At 42.6% G+C, this 19171-nt stretch overlaps 1 protein-coding gene across 1 annotated transcript in view; it reads right to left on the reverse strand.

Annotated features, from left to right (window-relative positions):
- The window catches only part of LOC308362120 (insulin-like growth factor 2 mRNA-binding protein 2), a gene marked incomplete at its 5' end in the record, with an annotated part of 35789 nt that extends 17330 nt beyond the window's left edge, over positions 1-18459 (reverse strand). The window contains 4 exons of the mRNA XM_080834633.1: positions 369-420; positions 1444-1492; positions 17133-17193; positions 18285-18459. Coding sequence (XP_080690759.1) covers positions 369-420; positions 1444-1492; positions 17133-17193; positions 18285-18459 — 337 coding nt within the window. The remainder of the gene's footprint in view (positions 1-368; positions 421-1443; positions 1493-17132; positions 17194-18284) is intronic.
- Between the last annotated feature and the right edge of the window lie 712 nt (positions 18460-19171).

The following is a 19171-nucleotide window of genomic DNA, read 5'->3' on the forward strand; positions in this document are numbered from 1 at the left end:
ACAATGAACCTTTCATCAGCTCATGCCAAACATGGACACACACACACATGCATTTCCAGGAAGCCATCACTTGAGTTGAGTATATTATCTGCTGCTGAGAGTAAAGTAAAAGAGGAGTCACACACACACACACACACACACACACACACACACACACACACACACACACACACACACACACACACACACACACACACACACAGTACTGTATGCTGTATGATATCAACCATCCCACCCATCATAATGTCTACACACCCACGCCCTCCCCCACACACACTCACACAGACACAACAATAGGACCACTGTGAAGTGGGTTTGATTCAAACCACACAACACTATATGACCTAGCAAGCACTCAGATGTGTTACCTTGTTCAACGTTCTCCACTGAGCCGTACTGTGTCAGAAGATTATCCAACACCTGGAAATGAGAAAGAGGACATCTGTATCTTTCACACACAAAGAAGTTCACACACAGACCCCATAACAACCCCATCATCCAAATATCCAAACCTACGCCACAAAAGTAACAGAAATCCCATGGCATAAACAACCTGATCCTTCATATTTAAAAGTCCTTTCTGTGGTGTGTGGCACGGTGGCAGCAATGGCGCTCAACACCCCATCCAGGTCAGAGTGCCTATGGGGCACGGGTTCTAGTCCTGTCTTTTCTCAATCAAACTCATAATAATCTTTTTCCTACTCGTTTCCTATCTGCTCCACACGTTCCTATCAGAATAAAGGCTAGAAAAGCAGAAAAACAAACATGTCCGTTGCCTGTCTGTTGCCCATAGAAAGTCTGAATAAGCTCCACCATGCTGGTGGTGCTAGTTGCACTACAACAGAAAGGACCATGGCAAACATTATGATAGGGATACAAGTAATATTGACCTTCACAACCTTCATTGCACATATTGACAGAGACACAAGAAGAAAAGAGAACAGAACAGAAGGTGAATGAATGGAGGGAGAGAGAGAGTGAAAGTGAGAGAGTGTGTGTGTGTGTGTGTGTGTGTGTGTGTGTGAGTGTGTTTGAGAGTGAGAGTGTGTGAGAGAGAGAGAGAGAGAGAGAGAGAGAGAGAGAGAGAGAGAGAGAGGGAGAATTGGGTCAAAAATGCTGGCAAAGAACAGCAGAGTTAGAGAGAGAGATACATGGGAAGATGTAAGCTGCCATTGCTGTGAAGTTGGTGGGTTGTCAGGAGTGACCAAGGAGGAGGGGTAACCAAGTACTTTGTAAAACAAAAAAGACAGGTCTCTCCCACTGCCCCCCCCCCCCCCGCACACACACACACACTCTCTCTCTCTCTCTAAATGACTACCAGTTACTGCAATATCTCATCTAACTCTCACCTCAGACAGGCTGCCCCCGCCCGCCAGCCCGCACGCACGCACGCACGCACATATACACTCACACACACACAAATGCATAAACATATTAACTCACCTCCCACTGAAGCTGAGGTGGAATGTTTCGAATCTGGATCTTACGACTCCTGCAAACACGGTAGAGATATGTAGAAAGAGAGGGAGATAGAGAGAGCGGGAGAGAAAGAGAGAGAAAAAGAAAAAGAAGTAGTGGTAAGCCCAAATAGATATTTTATATTACAAAATCACTTTACTGTAAACATAAGCATCTCTTTACAAGGACAACCAAAGGTGTTAACAACACCAATATAACAGGCTTGACACCAAAGAAGCACTTTGTGTGTGTTCTACTCTACTTTGAGTCACTCTGGATAAAGGTCCATGTACAGTCTCTTGGCTAGGTGCTGGCACCGGCGGCTGTGTGTGCTGAGAGGGGACGGCGCAGCTATAGCGAGAGGAAACTTGGTCACAGGTGACCGTCTGGCTCCAGGTTTTGCACCGAGTATCAGCGCATGGCATCATCGCCGGTAACAGGATAACCCGGCTACATCACCTTAGTAACAGAATCAGCGGCTGGCAGCTTGCCAATCACAGGCTTTGGAGGCAGTCAAGAGGCCAGGGATGCGGGACGGGCATAGACATTAACACTATGGCCTTGTGGCTCAACGCCACCAAATATATTAAAATGTTGCTCCAGGACGGCTAAAAAAAAAGGTGAGCTTGGTGAGCATGTTATATTCATGAGGGACTGGATATAGTCAAATGGGACTGGTATGGGAATCACAATCGCCTTCCTAAAATACAGAGCTCACCTGTACCTGTATGCACCCTTCTCCATACAAAGGTGAAAGAGAGAGAGAGTACGAGAGAATATGAGAGAGGCTTATGTATGAGCACTTTATGAGCACATATATCCAGAATGGAATTTAGGGGTGTATGTCTACATGTGGCCCAAATAGGAAACAAGACAGAAAAGGAGCACGAGAGCCTATGCTTTCTGCAAAACTATGCTTATGCACACAAACCACACAAAGGCATTTGATGCCTGTCTTTTGTAGGATAAGCTCTGGGTGATATTTCAGACACTTTAACAATAACCTATCACATGTATGTCTTTTTAGTCTTTTCATATACACTCCTGAAACCAAACGTATAGCTTTGGCATGTTAGCGGTTAGCTCTATTGGTTAAGCTACAGGTAGGCTGTCCTCGCACTGGAGGGTGTCTCCACTGTGAAGATGAGGGCATCTGCGCTGCAGCCAACAGGTTGCTGGCAAGCGCTGGGTTCATAGACCCATCTAATCTGAGTTAACCTCGTTTCCTGGTTTCCTGCTCCGCTTAAGCCTTTAAGAGCATCAGGTCCCGGAGCGCTGCACAGTGTGGAGAGAGGTGGAGAGACAGAGGAGGCGACAGATAGGGAGAGACGGAGAGAGAGAGAGAGAGAGAGAGAGAGAGAGAGAGAGAGAGAGAGAGAGAGAGAGAGAGAGAGGGAGAGAGAGAGAGGGAGAGAGAGAGGGAGAGAAAGAAATATTGTGAGAGAAAAACAGACAGGCTGGTGGAAAACAAGCAGGTGAAAGGGAGAAGGCGAGATAATATGAAAGAGAATAGGTGAAAGAAAGAGAGAGAGAGGGTGAGAACAAGAAAGCCTTCACAAGGGTAAGTGAATGAAAGAGAGAGACAGAGAGAGAAAGCAAGAGGTGAAGAGACAGCATAACATCTGCACCACACTAACTCTAGCCTCAGCAGGCACCCTTTAGCAGGCACACCCTTTACCAGAGTCGTAACCTTTTGCCAGTCCAACACAGCTCTTAAAGAGGGTCGTATCGCCATTTTCCTCTCACCTGCTTGTTTTCCACCTGCCTGTCTATTTTTTCTCTATGCTCCATAACCTCAGCATTGATACTACTGCAGAGGAAGGAAGGGTGGCCTCACACCGATTCCCCCCCCTCACCATGTCTGTGTGCCATTCTCCCTTGGGAAGCCAGCAGTATATCACTCAGCCACATACAATTATTATCTTGCGTACAACCAAACAAAGCTGTTCAGATTTGCCACTATTGAAATGTTTGTGAGTCCATTCAGGCTTGAAAGAAAAAGCCTAAAATAAAGTTGACATAAATCAGTCTAAAAACTTTAGCCTGCTAAATTGTTTGTGATAAGATCATGGCTGACAATTACAGTTGGACAATTCATCAAAGCAGTGCTAGACCTGGTGAATGAAGTCCTCTGGGGCAGGCAATCCAGAGTGCCTAAAAGATCCCCCTGCCAACTAAGAGCTACACCAGGGCAGTGGCGAACAGTTAACCTCCTTAAAAGGATTATTTAACTACTGTTCAGTAACATAAATTAGCTTAAATTAGAAATTAGCTGTCAACAAAAGTTGCCGGAGTGTATCTGTACCACATCTTATAAAAAGACAACCACACAGTTATTAATGTACACAGGGTAACTTACAATTGGCAAAATCATTGAGGACACAAATACACCAAGTTAACATATCAAATTCTCGGGTGGTGAACACACACACACACACACACACATATTTGTATGTGAAGTCAGGACACACACACACCACTTTCCCTTGCAGGGGTAGTCAGGCATGGCGAGTGTCTAAATGCACCATGATCTAGAGATACAGTGAGAAGAACCCAAGAGAGGCTTCGCCATATCACGTGCAAGCCGGGTGAAAGATGCTTATTAGGACACACATGTTGTTTATGTGTGTGTGTATGTGTGTGTGTGTGTGTGTGTGTGTGTGTGTGTGTGTGTGTGTGTGTGTGTGTGTGTGTGTGTGTGTGTGTGTGTGTGTGCGTGTGCGTGTGTGTGGGTGGGTGTCTTTGTGTGCCGTGACTCAGCCTCGCAGCACCACCTGACACCTTGATACATTCATCAATAATGAAAAGCCCCGCTTCCCTTTCCCTCACCACTGCATGAGAGCAGAGGCGGATACCGCACCACGATACACAGACTCACATGCAAATATGAGGGGCAAATATGAATGGCAAATATAAGGGGCAAATATAAGGGGCAAATACGAGTTTCCCCCCAAAAAAACAGATCAGTAGCTTATGGCTAATCACAGAAGCATTAGTTTAAACACACATTTATTCTCACAAACCGTGGTCTAAGATGACTGCCGAACCCTCTAAATTCAGCATGGTTCCTTTCAGCGTCTTTGTGCGAATTTGCATGTGGGTATGTGTGTGTGTGTGTGTGTGTGTGTGTGTGTGTGTGTGTGTGTGTGTGTGTGTGTGTGTGTGTGTGTGTGTGTGTGTGTGTGTGTGTGTGTGTGTGTGTGTGGCACTACGAGGAGAGTACGTACTGAGAGCCATTCACAAAATGAATGGAGTTTGGAGCCACGCCCTCATGCCGCAACAACAGCCAATCAGCGTGCAGCTGAGACACAGCCAAAGCCAAAGCATGGCCCGCAGTGCTGGCATTTGCATTGGCACACACACACACACAGACACACAGAGAGACGCGCAGCACACACACACATATACAAAGGCTCGCCAGCACACACTAAGTACATTACTGCCTATTCAAGTAACATAAAGCTTCTATTAACATAAGCTTCAGTACAGTAAACCAGATAACAGTTACCCCAGTTTCACACTGTCACTGGCAACTGCAATGCCCTAACCCCGTCGGTACATCAGTCAATCACTTAGTTTGGGTCAATTAGGGAAGACTGGGTTAAACAACAGTATTGCTCGACTATAACTGAACTGAATGGAATGGAACGGATCATTCTAGACTCTAGCTGGAGGTGCTACAAGGTCTATAATATGCAGTGAATGTCCTGAGGAGAAAATAATTATGTGGTAGGATTACATAATATTATTAATTAAAACGAATACAAAAAAGATATACTATATTGAAATCGTATCCTTAACGATGGACTCTATTTCTCACTCTTTCCTTTGTCCCTCAACCAGAGTCACACTGTTACACATTACACATGATCAAGCCCACTGCAATACTAGCTGACATTACTGACAGAGAGCCATCAAGCTGAGCATAACACATTAATAATATCATTACAGCACCACAATCATACAAATGCAGCCCTCGTACGAGACCATATGCTTCACATGCGGTGCAATCATTCAGAGCCCTAAGACCGATAACAACATGCTTCACATTTTTTTTTTTTTTTTTTTTAAATGCACATATTTGAAATAAACTTGGTTTGGAAAATTCAAGCTTGACTTACTAAACCACATTCACAGTAACTAAAGATCACAGCAACAAAAAAAAGAGCAAATAGAACCTCACCCACCCACTGAAGGCGCTGCATCAGAGCATATCAAGGTTGCATGTCCGACGGCTATTGAATAGTCCCTCACACCATGAAACCTGCTCCTGAGACTGGGTGTGTGTATGTGTGTGTGTGTGTGTATGGTGTATGTGTGTGTGTGGGGGGGGGTGTGTGTGCGCGTTTGTGTGTGAAAGTGTTCCTATGTATGTGCGACTGCGGTTCAACTCCGACCTACAAGGCATTCCGCTAGGTTCATCATCCCTTAATCTGAACGGGATTGGGATTACAGGAGACTCGCCCCTGTTGAGTGCAGTGACACACACACACACACACACACCTTCACACTTGTCTGCTTTAATGAGTGCCATTACACTCCTGCCGGCCATACACACATTGCTCTCCAGCACGTCTGCGTAACACGTCATCAGGTCATCATGTCACAGAATGCAATGACCTCTCACCTACAAAAATGTATTAAACATAGTTTAATACATTTGTATACAACATATACAGCTGCGGAAAAAATTAAGAGACCACTTCAAAATGATCAGTTTCTCTGGTTTTACTATTTATTGGTATGTGTTAAAGTAAAATGAACATTTTTGTTTTATTCTGTAACCTACTGACAACATCCCTACCTAATTAAAAAATATATATTGTCATTTAGAGCATTTATTTGCAGAAGAATGACAATTGGTCAAAATAGCAAAAAAAGATGCAGTTTTTTCAGATCTTGAATAATGCAAAGAAAACAAGTTCTTATTCATTTTTAAACAACACAATACTAATGTTTTAACAATGTTCCCTAACTCTAAGAAGTGTTTTTTCCAGAAGGACAATGCTCCATGCCACACAACCATGTCAGTGAAGGTGTAGAAGAAGGACCACATCAGGACCCTGTCATGGCTAGCCTAATCTCCAGACCTGAATCCCATTAAAAACCTGTGCAGTGTGATCAAATGACAATATTTTTATTTGAAATTTAGTAGGAAAGTTGTCAGTAGGTTACAGAATAAAACAAAAATGTTTATTTTACTTTAACACATATCAATTAATAGTAAACCCAGAGAAACCTATAATTTTAAAGTAGTCTCTTAATTTTTTCCGCGGCTGTATACATTTTCCTCATCAATCATAATAACTGTCCACTTTTTGTTCTCCCAAAATTTCCCCCTATGACCATCCTCCTAATTTTCTAGGGTCTCAGGGGCATTTCAGAAACTGTGAGGTGCTCTCTACCAGTGGAGTAGTAGTCTAGGGTATATGCAAGTATACGGAGTATACCCACTTATTTTTCAGTAAGCGTTGCGTATACCCACTTCTCAAAACAGAGCGCGTATCCTATGCTGCATGGGCTTCTTAAAAAAATAAATTAGAGTATACCCACTTCTCCCGGGACCACTACACCACTGTTCTCTACAATATATATACATACTGTATAGAAATATTTACACACACACCGTCTGACGACAAACACTCCTCCTCTGCCTTTCCAAATACATGACTGAGTGACTATTTTTTGTCTTTTCAACAACTTACCCTGCCCCTCTTCCTCCTCCTTTACCCTGCCCCTCTTCCTCCTCCTCTTACCCTGCCCATCTTCCTCTTCCTCTTCCTCTGCCCCTCTTCCTCCTCCTTTACCCTGCCCCTCTTCCTCTTACCCTGCCCCTTTTCCTCCTCCCCTTACCCTGCCCCTCTACCTCCTCCTCTTACCCTGCCCCTCTTCCTCCTCCTCTTACCCTGCCCATCTTCATCCTCCTCTTACCCTGCCCCTCTTCCTCCTCCTCTTACCCTGCCCATCTTCATCCTCCTCTTACCCTGCCCCTCTTCCTCCTCCTCTTACCCTGCCCATCTTCATCCTCCTCTTACCCTGCCCCTCTTCCTCCTCCTCTTACCCTGCCCCTCTTCCTCTTACCCTGCCCCTCTTCCTCCTCCTCTTACCCTGCCCCTCTTCCTCTTACCCTGCCCCTCTTCCTCCTCCTCTTACCCTGCCCATCTTCCTCCTCCTCTTACCCTGCCCCTCTTCATCCTCCTCTTACCCTGCCCCTCTTCCTCCTCCTCTTACCCTGCTCCTCTTCCTCTTACCCTGCCCCTCTTCCTCCTCCTCTTCCTTTTACCCTCTTCCTCTTCCTCTTACCCTGCCCCTCTTCCTCCTCCTCTTACCCTGCCCCTCTTCCTCCTCCTCTTACCCTACCCCTCTTCCTCTTACCCTGCCCCTCTTCCTCCTCCTCTTACCCTGCCCCTCTTCCTCTTACCCTGCCCCTCTTCCTCCTCCTCTTACCCTGCCCATCTTCCTCCTCCTCCTCTTACCCTGCCCCTCTTCATCCTCCTCTTACCCTACCCCTCTTCCTCTTACCCTGCCCCTCTTCCTCCTCCTCTTACCCTGCCCCTCTTCCTCCTCCTCTTACCCTGCCCCTCCTCCTCTTACCCTGCCCCTCCTCCTCTTACCCTTCCCATCTTCCATGCCTATTTCCCTCTTTTTCTTTCTCCCCTCCACCGCTGTCCTTGACACTACACTCTCTCCCTTCCCATCTCTCTCATTATTCCATTCCGTCTCCTCCTCCCCTCGTTTTTTTCTCCACACGCCCTTCTCACTTGTTCTTCCTCTCCCTCCCTTTCTATCACTCTACTCTCCCCTTCATATCCCTTTCTCCATCCTCTCTGCGGACTAATCTCCCTTAAGCAGTGATAATTACATTACTTGGCCACACCCCTGAGAATTAGATTGTGAGGCATCATGTGACCAGCCTGCCGCTGAAATGGCATTATTTTCATCAGAGACTTATCCTCATCCTCAAGCTTAGGAGACTAAGACCTGTCCCGGCTGTGAGTGTGTGACAAAAGACACACAGACGATCTAATAAGAGTGACAGGTGTCCATGTGTCTGTAGCACTAGCGTGTGAGTGTGTGTGTGTGTGTGTATGTGTGTGTGTTTAAAGATACACACAAGTAAATAACGATGAATCACGCAGATGAACCTGCAGCCTAGCACATCGGTGACAAAGACACACAGACGATCTAATAAGAGTGACAGGTGTCCATGTGTCTGTACCACTAGCGTGTGTGTGTGTGTTTAAAGATACACACAAGTAACTACCGATGAAACACGCAGATGAACCTGCAGCCTAGCACATCGGTCTCCACGTGAGCCCATGACAGTAGCGCCACAGCCAACTCTGGCATCGTCCTGGCGTTTGGGAAAGGCCTTCAAAAGGTTCACTGCGCTTTTTTTTCCCTCTCTTCTAATACGCACACACACCCACACACTCGTACACACACACACACACACACAATGCTTCAGCAATGCAAATCACATTGTATGATTTATGAAGCCAACTCTTGATTTATAACCATTGGCTCCCTAATCTGGTGTTGAGACGCCTCATCTAGCTCTTTTTTTTTTGTCCTTTTCCTGCCATCTGAAAACAACACCACCAAAACTGTTGATTAACCAAAACCTTTTATTTCTCTCTTTCCCCATAGTAAATTCTCTCAAAGGTTGCACAGATGGTGTACTTCAGATTCAATAGCATTTTTGCCACAGAAACTTGTGATCTTCCACACCTTACATTACCTACTTCAGGATTACTACGGCAAACAGGACAAAAATTCTCCCACCCCTACCTTTAACTATCTTGGTGAAGAGTTAATGTATTCTCTTTCAATAGTACGCAGTACTTACACACACACACACACACAAACACAGACATAAACACACACACACACACACACACACACACACACACACACACACACACACACACACACACAAACAAACACACAGTGAGCATGAAAGCGAGAGTTAGTTCCCTTTTGTAAAGCAGTCCATACAAACACATTCGAAACAGACAGCTGTAGACTGAGAATGCATATGAATTGGAGTTGATGACATTGGTGTCACTTTCATTCACAAGGGAACAACTGCACAGACCAGTGGTCAGGACAGATTAAATATGGAAGTGTATGTGTGTGTATGTGTGTGTGTGTGTGTGTGTGTGTGTGTGTGTGTGTGTGTGTGTGTGTGTGTGTGTGTGTGCATATGTGTGGGGGTGGATATATGGCCTTGAGTTGCATATATATATATATATATATATATATACATGTAGAATATATTATGCAAATAAAAATAAAAAGTGTTCACACCCAAAGACTACAGTTTACTACCAACACTATGTGTGTGTTTGTGTGTGTGTGTGTGTGTGTGTGTGTGTGTGTGTAATTGCGTGTGTGTGTGCATGTCAATTGAAGTGAATACCTCTTATGGAGGTGTGAAAGAGGGAAAGGTGCCAGCTGCCCAGATTCAATGCCCATCTGCCCACACTCCCAAACATAACCCCTTGGGTAGGGTGGTATAATTTAACATCCTCCGGCAAGAACAGGACTGGAGCTGGCATGCGCGATGAAGCCATTATAATACTGCGCATTATGAAACTGATACTCTCCATTGACCAGGCACACAGACTGTTTTACATAGAGGCATTACCACAGCTATATACCACACCAGAGACGGAGGAGGCACACAGTAGCAGACCATGAACATAAACACACACACACACACACACACACACACACACACACACATGCACACAGGTACGTTCACACACACATACACACCCTTTTATGTTAAATCACAGACAACCACAGGCAGTTAAGTGATTCTTGCATGTACTACCTGTTTGCATTTCTTAACTTTCATTTGATTTTGTCCGTACATAAATAAAAAAAACAAGGCATAGAGGAGGCCAGCTAATCTGAGCTCAGATGCATTATTCTAACAGCCATATTACAACCACACAGGTATTCATACAAACTATTGGTAAACAACTCTGTTTATGGGCCATGCCTGGTTGTAAATGCTTATCTGTGGAAAAACTCATTTGTACACATTTCTCCAGTCAGCAACTTGTCATGTGCTGACGACTGCGCTCATTTCTATCTTTAGACTAGTGTGCGCACGTGTGTGCGTCTACGGATCTCCACGGTCTCGCTTAGCCTTCCATGTTTATGCAGGCTTCTTACCGTGCGTTTGAGTTTTCGTTTCGTTCGTTCTTTCGATGCTGTATTGATTACATGTGACCATCCGTGACTGCCCTGTTTTAATCTGCATCTGCACAGTACAATGCTGTGTGAAGTAGAGCAGCTCAGTCACACTCAGATTGTTAACAAACTATCTGTTGAAACTCTGTTCAGTACAACAACGTATGGTTATGGTTAGGTTTGACCTGAGGGTAGGGTTAGGGGTTGGGTTTTCGTTTAGGTGATGTTCAGTGAACAATTAGAAGGACTGAACTCCAATGACAACAAAGCATCTGTAAAGTGTCTGTCGGCAGACAATCCAAATAAAGTGTTACCAGCAGCTCTTATCATTTTATCGTTAAAAAAGGTATATGCTAATTTCCTCTTTAAAATCTTCCATATTGTTTTACCTTCTGGCACACAGTGGTATATTGGTATATGTCTATATTTACATTGGCATTTGTTTTACATGTCGGACATAGTGTTCTTAAGTGCAAAATAGACAAGTGTGTGTGTGCATACCCACGAAGCAGAAACAATGGTTAACGTGAGTGAGAGCTTGACTGTGTACGCATGAGGGAGAGTGTGTGCCTGCATGGATGGGAATGTGTGTATGTAGCTCATACATGTAGGCTGACACCCATCTGCTGTACCCATCTCCTGTCTCCTGACCAGCTCGGGATTCAGGCCGGATCAGATCGGATAGGGAAGCATGGGGGGTGGGGGGGGGGATCTTCATGTGATGCTAGTGACAGAATTCCGTCGCGTCAGGTGACGGGACACAGCCCCGCACACATCTCCTTCATGCCCCACATGATCGCCCTGTGTCCGGTTACACATTCAAAGGGCTTGACTTACTCACACTCACTCTCTTATACACACACACACACACACACACACACACACACACACACACACACACAACACACACACACACACACACACACGTACTCAACTCTCTCTCTCACACACCCCCACACAGACACATATGCATGCACACACACCCATACAGAGACACACACCCACGGCTATCTCACAGGAATGGTTCCCATCCTCTAAAGTCTCTGACAGCACAGTCATTGGTTTCATGCTATTCATCAGTTCTGGTCATTCTTTCCCTTTCCGTGTCAAAAACACAATGTTGAAAGGAAAATCGAAATTTAAGACCGCCAGCAATTCCACACAATAAACACAATTTTTTATATCAAATGGGAATATTGATTCTAGTATTCTTTGTGAGAATTTATCTACTCTCTATTTGAACCAAGGAGAGAGAAGCGAGGCAGTGGTGACTCTTAGACTCAATCTCTCACATGCCTGTCACAAAGAACAGAGAAAAAAGCTGTGCTTCCAAGTGAGCTCTTGAACAAGCCCATCTCAAAGATGGCGAAATCCAATAAAACAAAGGCAGAACGGGTCAACAACTATACACATCTGTCAGATTGACAGTAAAGCAGAGAGCTGTTCTCAAAAATTCGTTCATGAGAGCTTGCGTAAAATACACAAGATATGTACCCTTGTGCAAGCCACCCCGAAATCACATATGCTGCATCTGTACTCTTTACAAAGCCAGAAGTAAGCAAAAGGTGAACTCTCGAACAACCCCATCAGACTGGACACACATTTGCACTCGCAAATAGAAATAAACAGTTCTGAGTTCTGAGTTCTGAGTTCTAAGTTCTGAGTATGTTTCAATGGAACAAAGGCAAGAGAGTCGGGACAATTAGCTGGTGCCGCACTACTGTGCAACACTCACAATCTTTACTGGCATTAGGAATCTCTCTTGGTAGTTAAGGCACCTTACATCCAAAACGAAGGCTGTCATTTGTATTGCATTCACGTCTAATTAGTAACGTAGAGACAAAGTCTAAATTGAAAACAGGAACGTAGGCTTAGAAATGCCCCCTTGATGTGCAACTCAGAAACCCGCAGACAGGCACCGTGCCCCCTTACTGACAAGCCCAGCAGAGTTCCCACAGCTCCGCACTCATCTCACATCTCCCCACACACCAAACTCAGACGAGGGACAGATCTTTTGGACAACGTCCACCTGCTGCACCGACACACATGCCTGGTTGCTGCTCTCTCGCGCTCTCTCTTTGCACTGCCTGACAAAACTCCACGCCCACCCAGCAAGGCAAGCATGCCCCAAACATAAACACACACACACACACACACACACACACACACACACACACACACACAGCTCCTGCTCTTGTCTGTTCTCCTCTTCCTTCTTTTCAGGTGAAGCATCTCTACATCAAAATGATCTTTTACTACAATATTGTTTTTAAAATCAACAAGCATCATGCTTAAATATTTCACAGGTCTACTTAATGTTTTAATCACCAAGAAAGTAATTTCTTCACATCAATGACTGATGGGTTGATCCATCTGCTATTGTTTTTGTTAGGGTTTCAAAATCACAATACTGAAATGTGCCTAAAAAAAAAAAACCTGATCCCTGAAGTGTACATTTCGAAAGACAGTATACACTTGTAAATGAATTGGTTACTATTTTCACAAGACACTGAAGAAATTTCACAAATAAAATAGAACTCTTTCTTTCCCTAGAATTAATGTATGTTACTTGTTAGTCTTTAAAATTGACTTTTGATGATAACGTAGCATAACAATTTTCGCAAAAATAGAAATGTACAAAACAAATATAAAAAACCATGTCAATTATTATTACTTATTATTCAATTAATATACATTATTTTACCTTGATTTATTATCTTACGAACTGTCTGAAACCAAATACATATTTTTTTATGTAAGCATTATATTAAATAGGTTAATATTAGGGTTTTTTTAACCCACTAGAGCCATGTCATTGACATAAATAAAAATGCATGATCAAATTAAATAGAACTTGCCAAACAACAACTTTTAATACACTTGACTAAACACACTGTTCATTTACCAAAACCAGGTGATCTAATTTGGCAGCTCCTCTTTTTCGAATATACAGATGAGTATAATTTCTAAGAACTCAAAGAAAATGTAAGATCATCAAGATCATGTAAAACCCTGGAGACAACCATCGTTCTTTTCTTTCCCTTTTATGCAAAAAGATCTGAAATGTAATACAAAGATAAGGCCTATCCATGTGAAATAGTGATCAGATGTATGTAGTGCTGCTTGTCCCCAAACTCGTACAAATTATCGTTTTATCCAAAACCCAAAAGACATCTTTCAAATAAATTATTCATTTCACCAGCTCTGCTTTGAAGCATGCTAAAACATAAATTGCAGCATCTAGGCACGATACAGATGGTTTATTTAAACAGATATAATGTGAAATTCATATTTATATGAATATGGTTGGACAGAGTTTTCCTGTGACAAAAATCATGCACTGGTCCAAAGGGAGAAACACTGAACATTTCAGAATCTGTTTCAGAATGTGAAATAACCTATTAGACATTTATTTCTGTTTGAATTATAGTGGTCTACCATTCTTTGCTTGCAATGAAAACATCATAGCTGGATAGTACTCGCAGGTAAAACAATTCCTTGTGACAATATTGTCATTGTAAAATGTATAATCCCTTCACAGCTGGTCATGGTAAGATTTACCATCAGCTAGATTAGCAGCACAGTGAATTTACATTTATTCATTAAATAAGATACAACCTTTCAAATTACATATTTAAATACAATTATGTTCAAATGCCACAACTGGCACAAACATAGTCCTTGATACAATCTTAATCTGATTTATATATCAAACTAAAATCAGCGAGATTAATTAGCCAATAAGGCTACAGTTTGTAGTGTTCCATAAGCATCTGTCTCCCTCCCAAGTGTGTTCGCCTGACTCATAACTTGATTCAGGGCAGTTTAGGCAGAGAACGGATCTACTCGGTTGTGCATTCCTGCACTTTAGTAAGCCTAATAATGGCAATAGGGATGTCTGCATTAGACTATACGTAAACGTGAATTCTAGTAATAAAAAGCAAAACATATCCCAAGGAATATTAATGGGTCATTTGAATTGCTTGTCAATACCTGTAAAGAGGTGCATGATTCTTTATTTCTTCAGCACACAGAACATTCATGCATAGTAAATGCCCAGCCCTAACCTGCTTTTGACATATTCCTCCTTTAGTCATTTCCGACTGTGCACACACATTAACCTAAATATGCGCCTTTCCTCAGTCCAGCCACGATATAAATGTATTTAAAGAATAGTGGCAGAAAGATCTGGATAACACCCTCAACTCATACCTATTTCTTTATGAAAAATTGTGGGCTCATTTTCCACTGAAGAAAATGGCACCTAATGGCACCTATCCTGAAACAAGTGGCTCACATGTAGCTCTTTCTGTGGTCCTTGTCACAGAGAATTTAAAACAAAAGCCTAGCCACAAGAGGTGATTATCAGGGTCCAAGCAAAATGTCCGAAGTGCCCAAAGTGAAAAGAGGTTGAAGGATTTGACAGCTTCAACAGGTGAAAGAGGACATTGGCACTTCAGGAAATGTGTGCAAATACGGCCAAGTAAAAGCACACCAAATTTAAAAAATGTACGTTGAGCGGTTCTTGAGATACGGACCTGTGTCAGTTGTAGCGCCCTTTATGGACTGAATTTCACAAAATTTGGGGTGCTTCCAAAGAATGTTGTAGTGATTGTGTACCAAGTTTGGTTAAGTTTCAACCATTACGTCAAAGGTATTGGCCATAAAGTCATTATGGGTCAAACCCTTAAATTTGAAACCGTTTGACTAATCAAACATTCAAATATTACGTTTTCGTCAGCATGGTCTCTTGATGATGTGAACCAAATTTCCAGAAAATTGGAGGAATGGCCTTGAACAAGTTCGTTTTACTTTCACTTTAAATTTTCCGAAAATGGCGGAAAACTTTGCAGTTCAGACATTCACAGTAATTGGTGCATTAGATTCAGGAGTTTTCAAAGATTCAGAAGGGAAACGTTTTTTTTTTTTTTTTTTTTTAAACCCATATGAGCTCAAACGTAAATGTGCTTATCGTAGGGCCCCCACCGGTATAAATCAGTAATTTCACTTGAGCGTGTCATTTCACCAATTTAGAATCTATGGTCAAAATTAGGTGCAAGTGCAACTTGTGCTTTTTGCTGCCATTGTGTGTCGTGTGAGAAAAATAATAACAGAAGAATCAGCTTCGCTGCTTGGACCCCTGATATTCATAACAAATCCAATAAGGATCCCGTGGCTTCTGTGCTTAAACCACTAATGATGGACCAAATATAGTAGCCTACCCTAGATTTACGATGATTTCGACGAGTTGTCCTGGCGAACATACGAGTGAAGGTTAGCTTGGAAGTGACGGTGTGTTTACATAAAGGACGTAAATGAGGAATGTATAGTCACGTGGTGTAGGCCAGAACAGTGTAATCTGTGCGCAGGGTCATGTTAAAAAGCCCCTCCGAAATCCCACACCAGACCATACCCAAAACAGCCCACCATAGGCTACTCTGTATGTAGTAACGTGATATATTCTGAATAGACTTCGGTTTATCTTCAAATATAACAAGCCATGCTGCTTATGCCTACTAGTGACAGCCGCCAAGGCCTACTGAAGTAGGCTATAAGCCTGGTCCGTGAAGAAAGGCAAACAGGCAGCCATGTTGCAGCTTGAGCTGCCTGCCCACTTATGTAAACACCAATTATTCTCAATTAATATACCATTTTCGATTAGTTAGAAACAGCACGTTACTAACGGCGAGCGCACTCGTAAAGGTGTGCTTTTCAGTGATACGTTTCTTACATTCTGGTAATTGCAACGTGATGTTGCACTTTCTAAACACGGTAGCTCACCATTTGAGCCCTGATTAATGTATGAATATTGAAGTTTCATACGTCGTCTATTCCAATTCCCCACTTCTCAAACCAGTTTCTTGATACTTCTTAAAAATTATATTTTTTTTAAGTTAATATAAAATGGATATAAAAGCACCCCCCGCTTTCAACAAATTACGCATTTAAATATTATAGCAAAGCTGTGTCATTACATATATGTAGGCTAGATTCTGTCCACCGATTATACAATTACTCATTCTATCTGACATAAAACGAAGCAAACAGCTCGTGGAAACTGCTCCAATGCAGTCACACACCACCAAAGCCAGTTAGTAGTATAGACCGTTACACAATGTAACAAAGAGGTGGGGAAACATTGAAGCACACGACTTCGACAGGAAGTATTCGGTTGCCTTTTCAAACAATACAATGTTTCAAAGTTGTTACCTGGAGATTGAATGAAACACACAAAAATATAGGCTACTACATTAAACATATCTCGTTGATTATCTTAAAGCGCAAGATATCACTTATTCGACTAAGGCTGTCCGTAAACAACGTGGAGCTGTTACATAATGGCAACATTTAAGCAAATAAACAAAACTCTAACAGAACATTGTGAAAATGTCACATGCAGATGTCACCGGCCCTGTGCATCATAATATGTTTGTCAATTAACCTAGCTGTCAGTGACAAGTAAACTTTACCTTAGTTTTTTTGGAACTGAGTAGTCCACCTCAATAACTTTCCCGTGCAACTCAGCTTTTCCTGTAAAAGAAAATTACGATACAATACTTAAAATGTATAACAAACGTTGCGCACAGAAGACTAAATCGTCGTCAAACTCAAAGGTTTTGAGGGACGCCATATAATCGTATTCTGAACCCAAAGGAAATGCTACTCATATTTACACGTATAGTTAACATTATTAAATGTATTCTTAAAATATAGAGAGCGTTGTGAACTAGGAGCATACTTATGAATTGAATGTGTATAATATGCGTGCCAAATAACAGTTATGTACCTGAAAGAAAAGGGGGGATTTCAATCGATGGGGAGGCCACGCTTTCTCCTCCCACCAACCATTACACTAACTCGTGGGTATATGTTAACATTACACTAGCAAATACAGTTGTTTGTTGTTTGGACGTTTATTGCAAACACACTATGCCCTGTCTTTGACAAGTCATTGCCTGTTGACACCCGTGAGCTTGCACAACAGATTACAGCAACTCAAGCCTAACTATTTACTTAACCAATTGTTGATTTGTGAATATGTCTGCTAGCCGTTTGTCTCAGTCATACCTCATCACATTAGCTACCTCAATATCTTGCCCAATAGCCTAGGTCCTGCGGCACCTACGTTCTGGACACCTCGTAGATACCTGCCAGAGGATTGCATCCACGCATAGATTAAAGTCCATTTGTAATTACTTTTACCTGGTCTTTTCAATAAATTCGGGTCAAAAAATGACCGAAAAATGATTAAGCCAACCTCTCTGCTTTGGACCACCCCGCAAATACTGGCAATTGCCAAGAAGCATCCCCCATGAGATTTGAGTTTATGCCTTGATTTGGAGCGTGATAGCACAGCGTGGAGTGAACTTTACTTTTCATCGCATTCACGTGGTTTATCTGGACATCCTCTGTATTCTCCCCAATTGTGTAAACCTGTGACAGCTAGCCCGTGTTTCCCCAAGCGCTGTCGTTGATAGTAGGCAGCTGGCTACAGTAGCCTGTACGTCAAATGAAGAATGCTTGTAAAATCTGTCATGCGATATTTCCACGACGTTCTACACTACTTTTAGCAAAAAATCCATTCGCAACGACAATACATGTAGTGTGGAATAAAAGCCTACCTGATAAAGCCTCAATGGCTTTGATGGCCCATTTCTGATCTGGAAAATCCACGAAGGCATACCCGGTTTTCAACAGAACCTGATCGGCCACGGGAAGCTTCCTCTCGTCAAAGAGCTGCTTCAAGTCCTCTACCGTGACCGTAGGACTTAGATTCCCTACGTACAGTTTGTTCATGATCCACTTAATGATAAAGGGAGGATACACCAGACCACACCACAGTAAGAACTAAACTGGCAACAAAAGAAATGTAAAATAGAAACAAAAAGTTAAATACAAAAAAAAACAGTATGAGCCAGACCTCGACGCCAACTCCACTCCTAGTAAATCACTTCTGACTGAGGGACAAAAAAAGTCGTTACGTTTCACGTCACTCCATGGGTACAAGCACCGCCTTTGAATAAAGGGTAATGTGAAAGTATTTTGAGAAAAACAGGTCTAAGGCAATGTTGCCAAACATCTATCCAAACAGTAATGGATAGCCTTTCGTACGAACGAGTGTAATGACAACAACAAAAATGGAAGGTTGGTGGTTTAGGACACACCTTTACGCGCTGATCAGTCACTCAATTGCAACCAATACAGCAGCACACAATGCCGATGAACTACCGAACTATCTCTCGGATGGATGAAAACAAAAACAAAGAGCCATTCACATTTTTAAGAGACAGTTTTGCTTCTTCACTCTTAAGAAGACATGGCAAAAGAAATATTTTTTATAATGAAATCGTCTGGTTTAGACTACTGAATATATGTGCTCATATTTACCCTTCAATTTAACTAACCGGTGAAAAGTCAGTTTGTTAGAGAAAATAACATCGGGAGACAAACAGAAAACACAACACAATTATGTATGACACCAAAAACAGAATAGTCATTTTAATGTGAA

The sequence above is a fragment of the Sprattus sprattus genome (assembly GCF_963457725.1).
Source record: "Sprattus sprattus genome assembly, chromosome: 3".
Taxonomy (NCBI): Eukaryota; Metazoa; Chordata; class Actinopteri; order Clupeiformes; family Clupeidae; genus Sprattus; species Sprattus sprattus.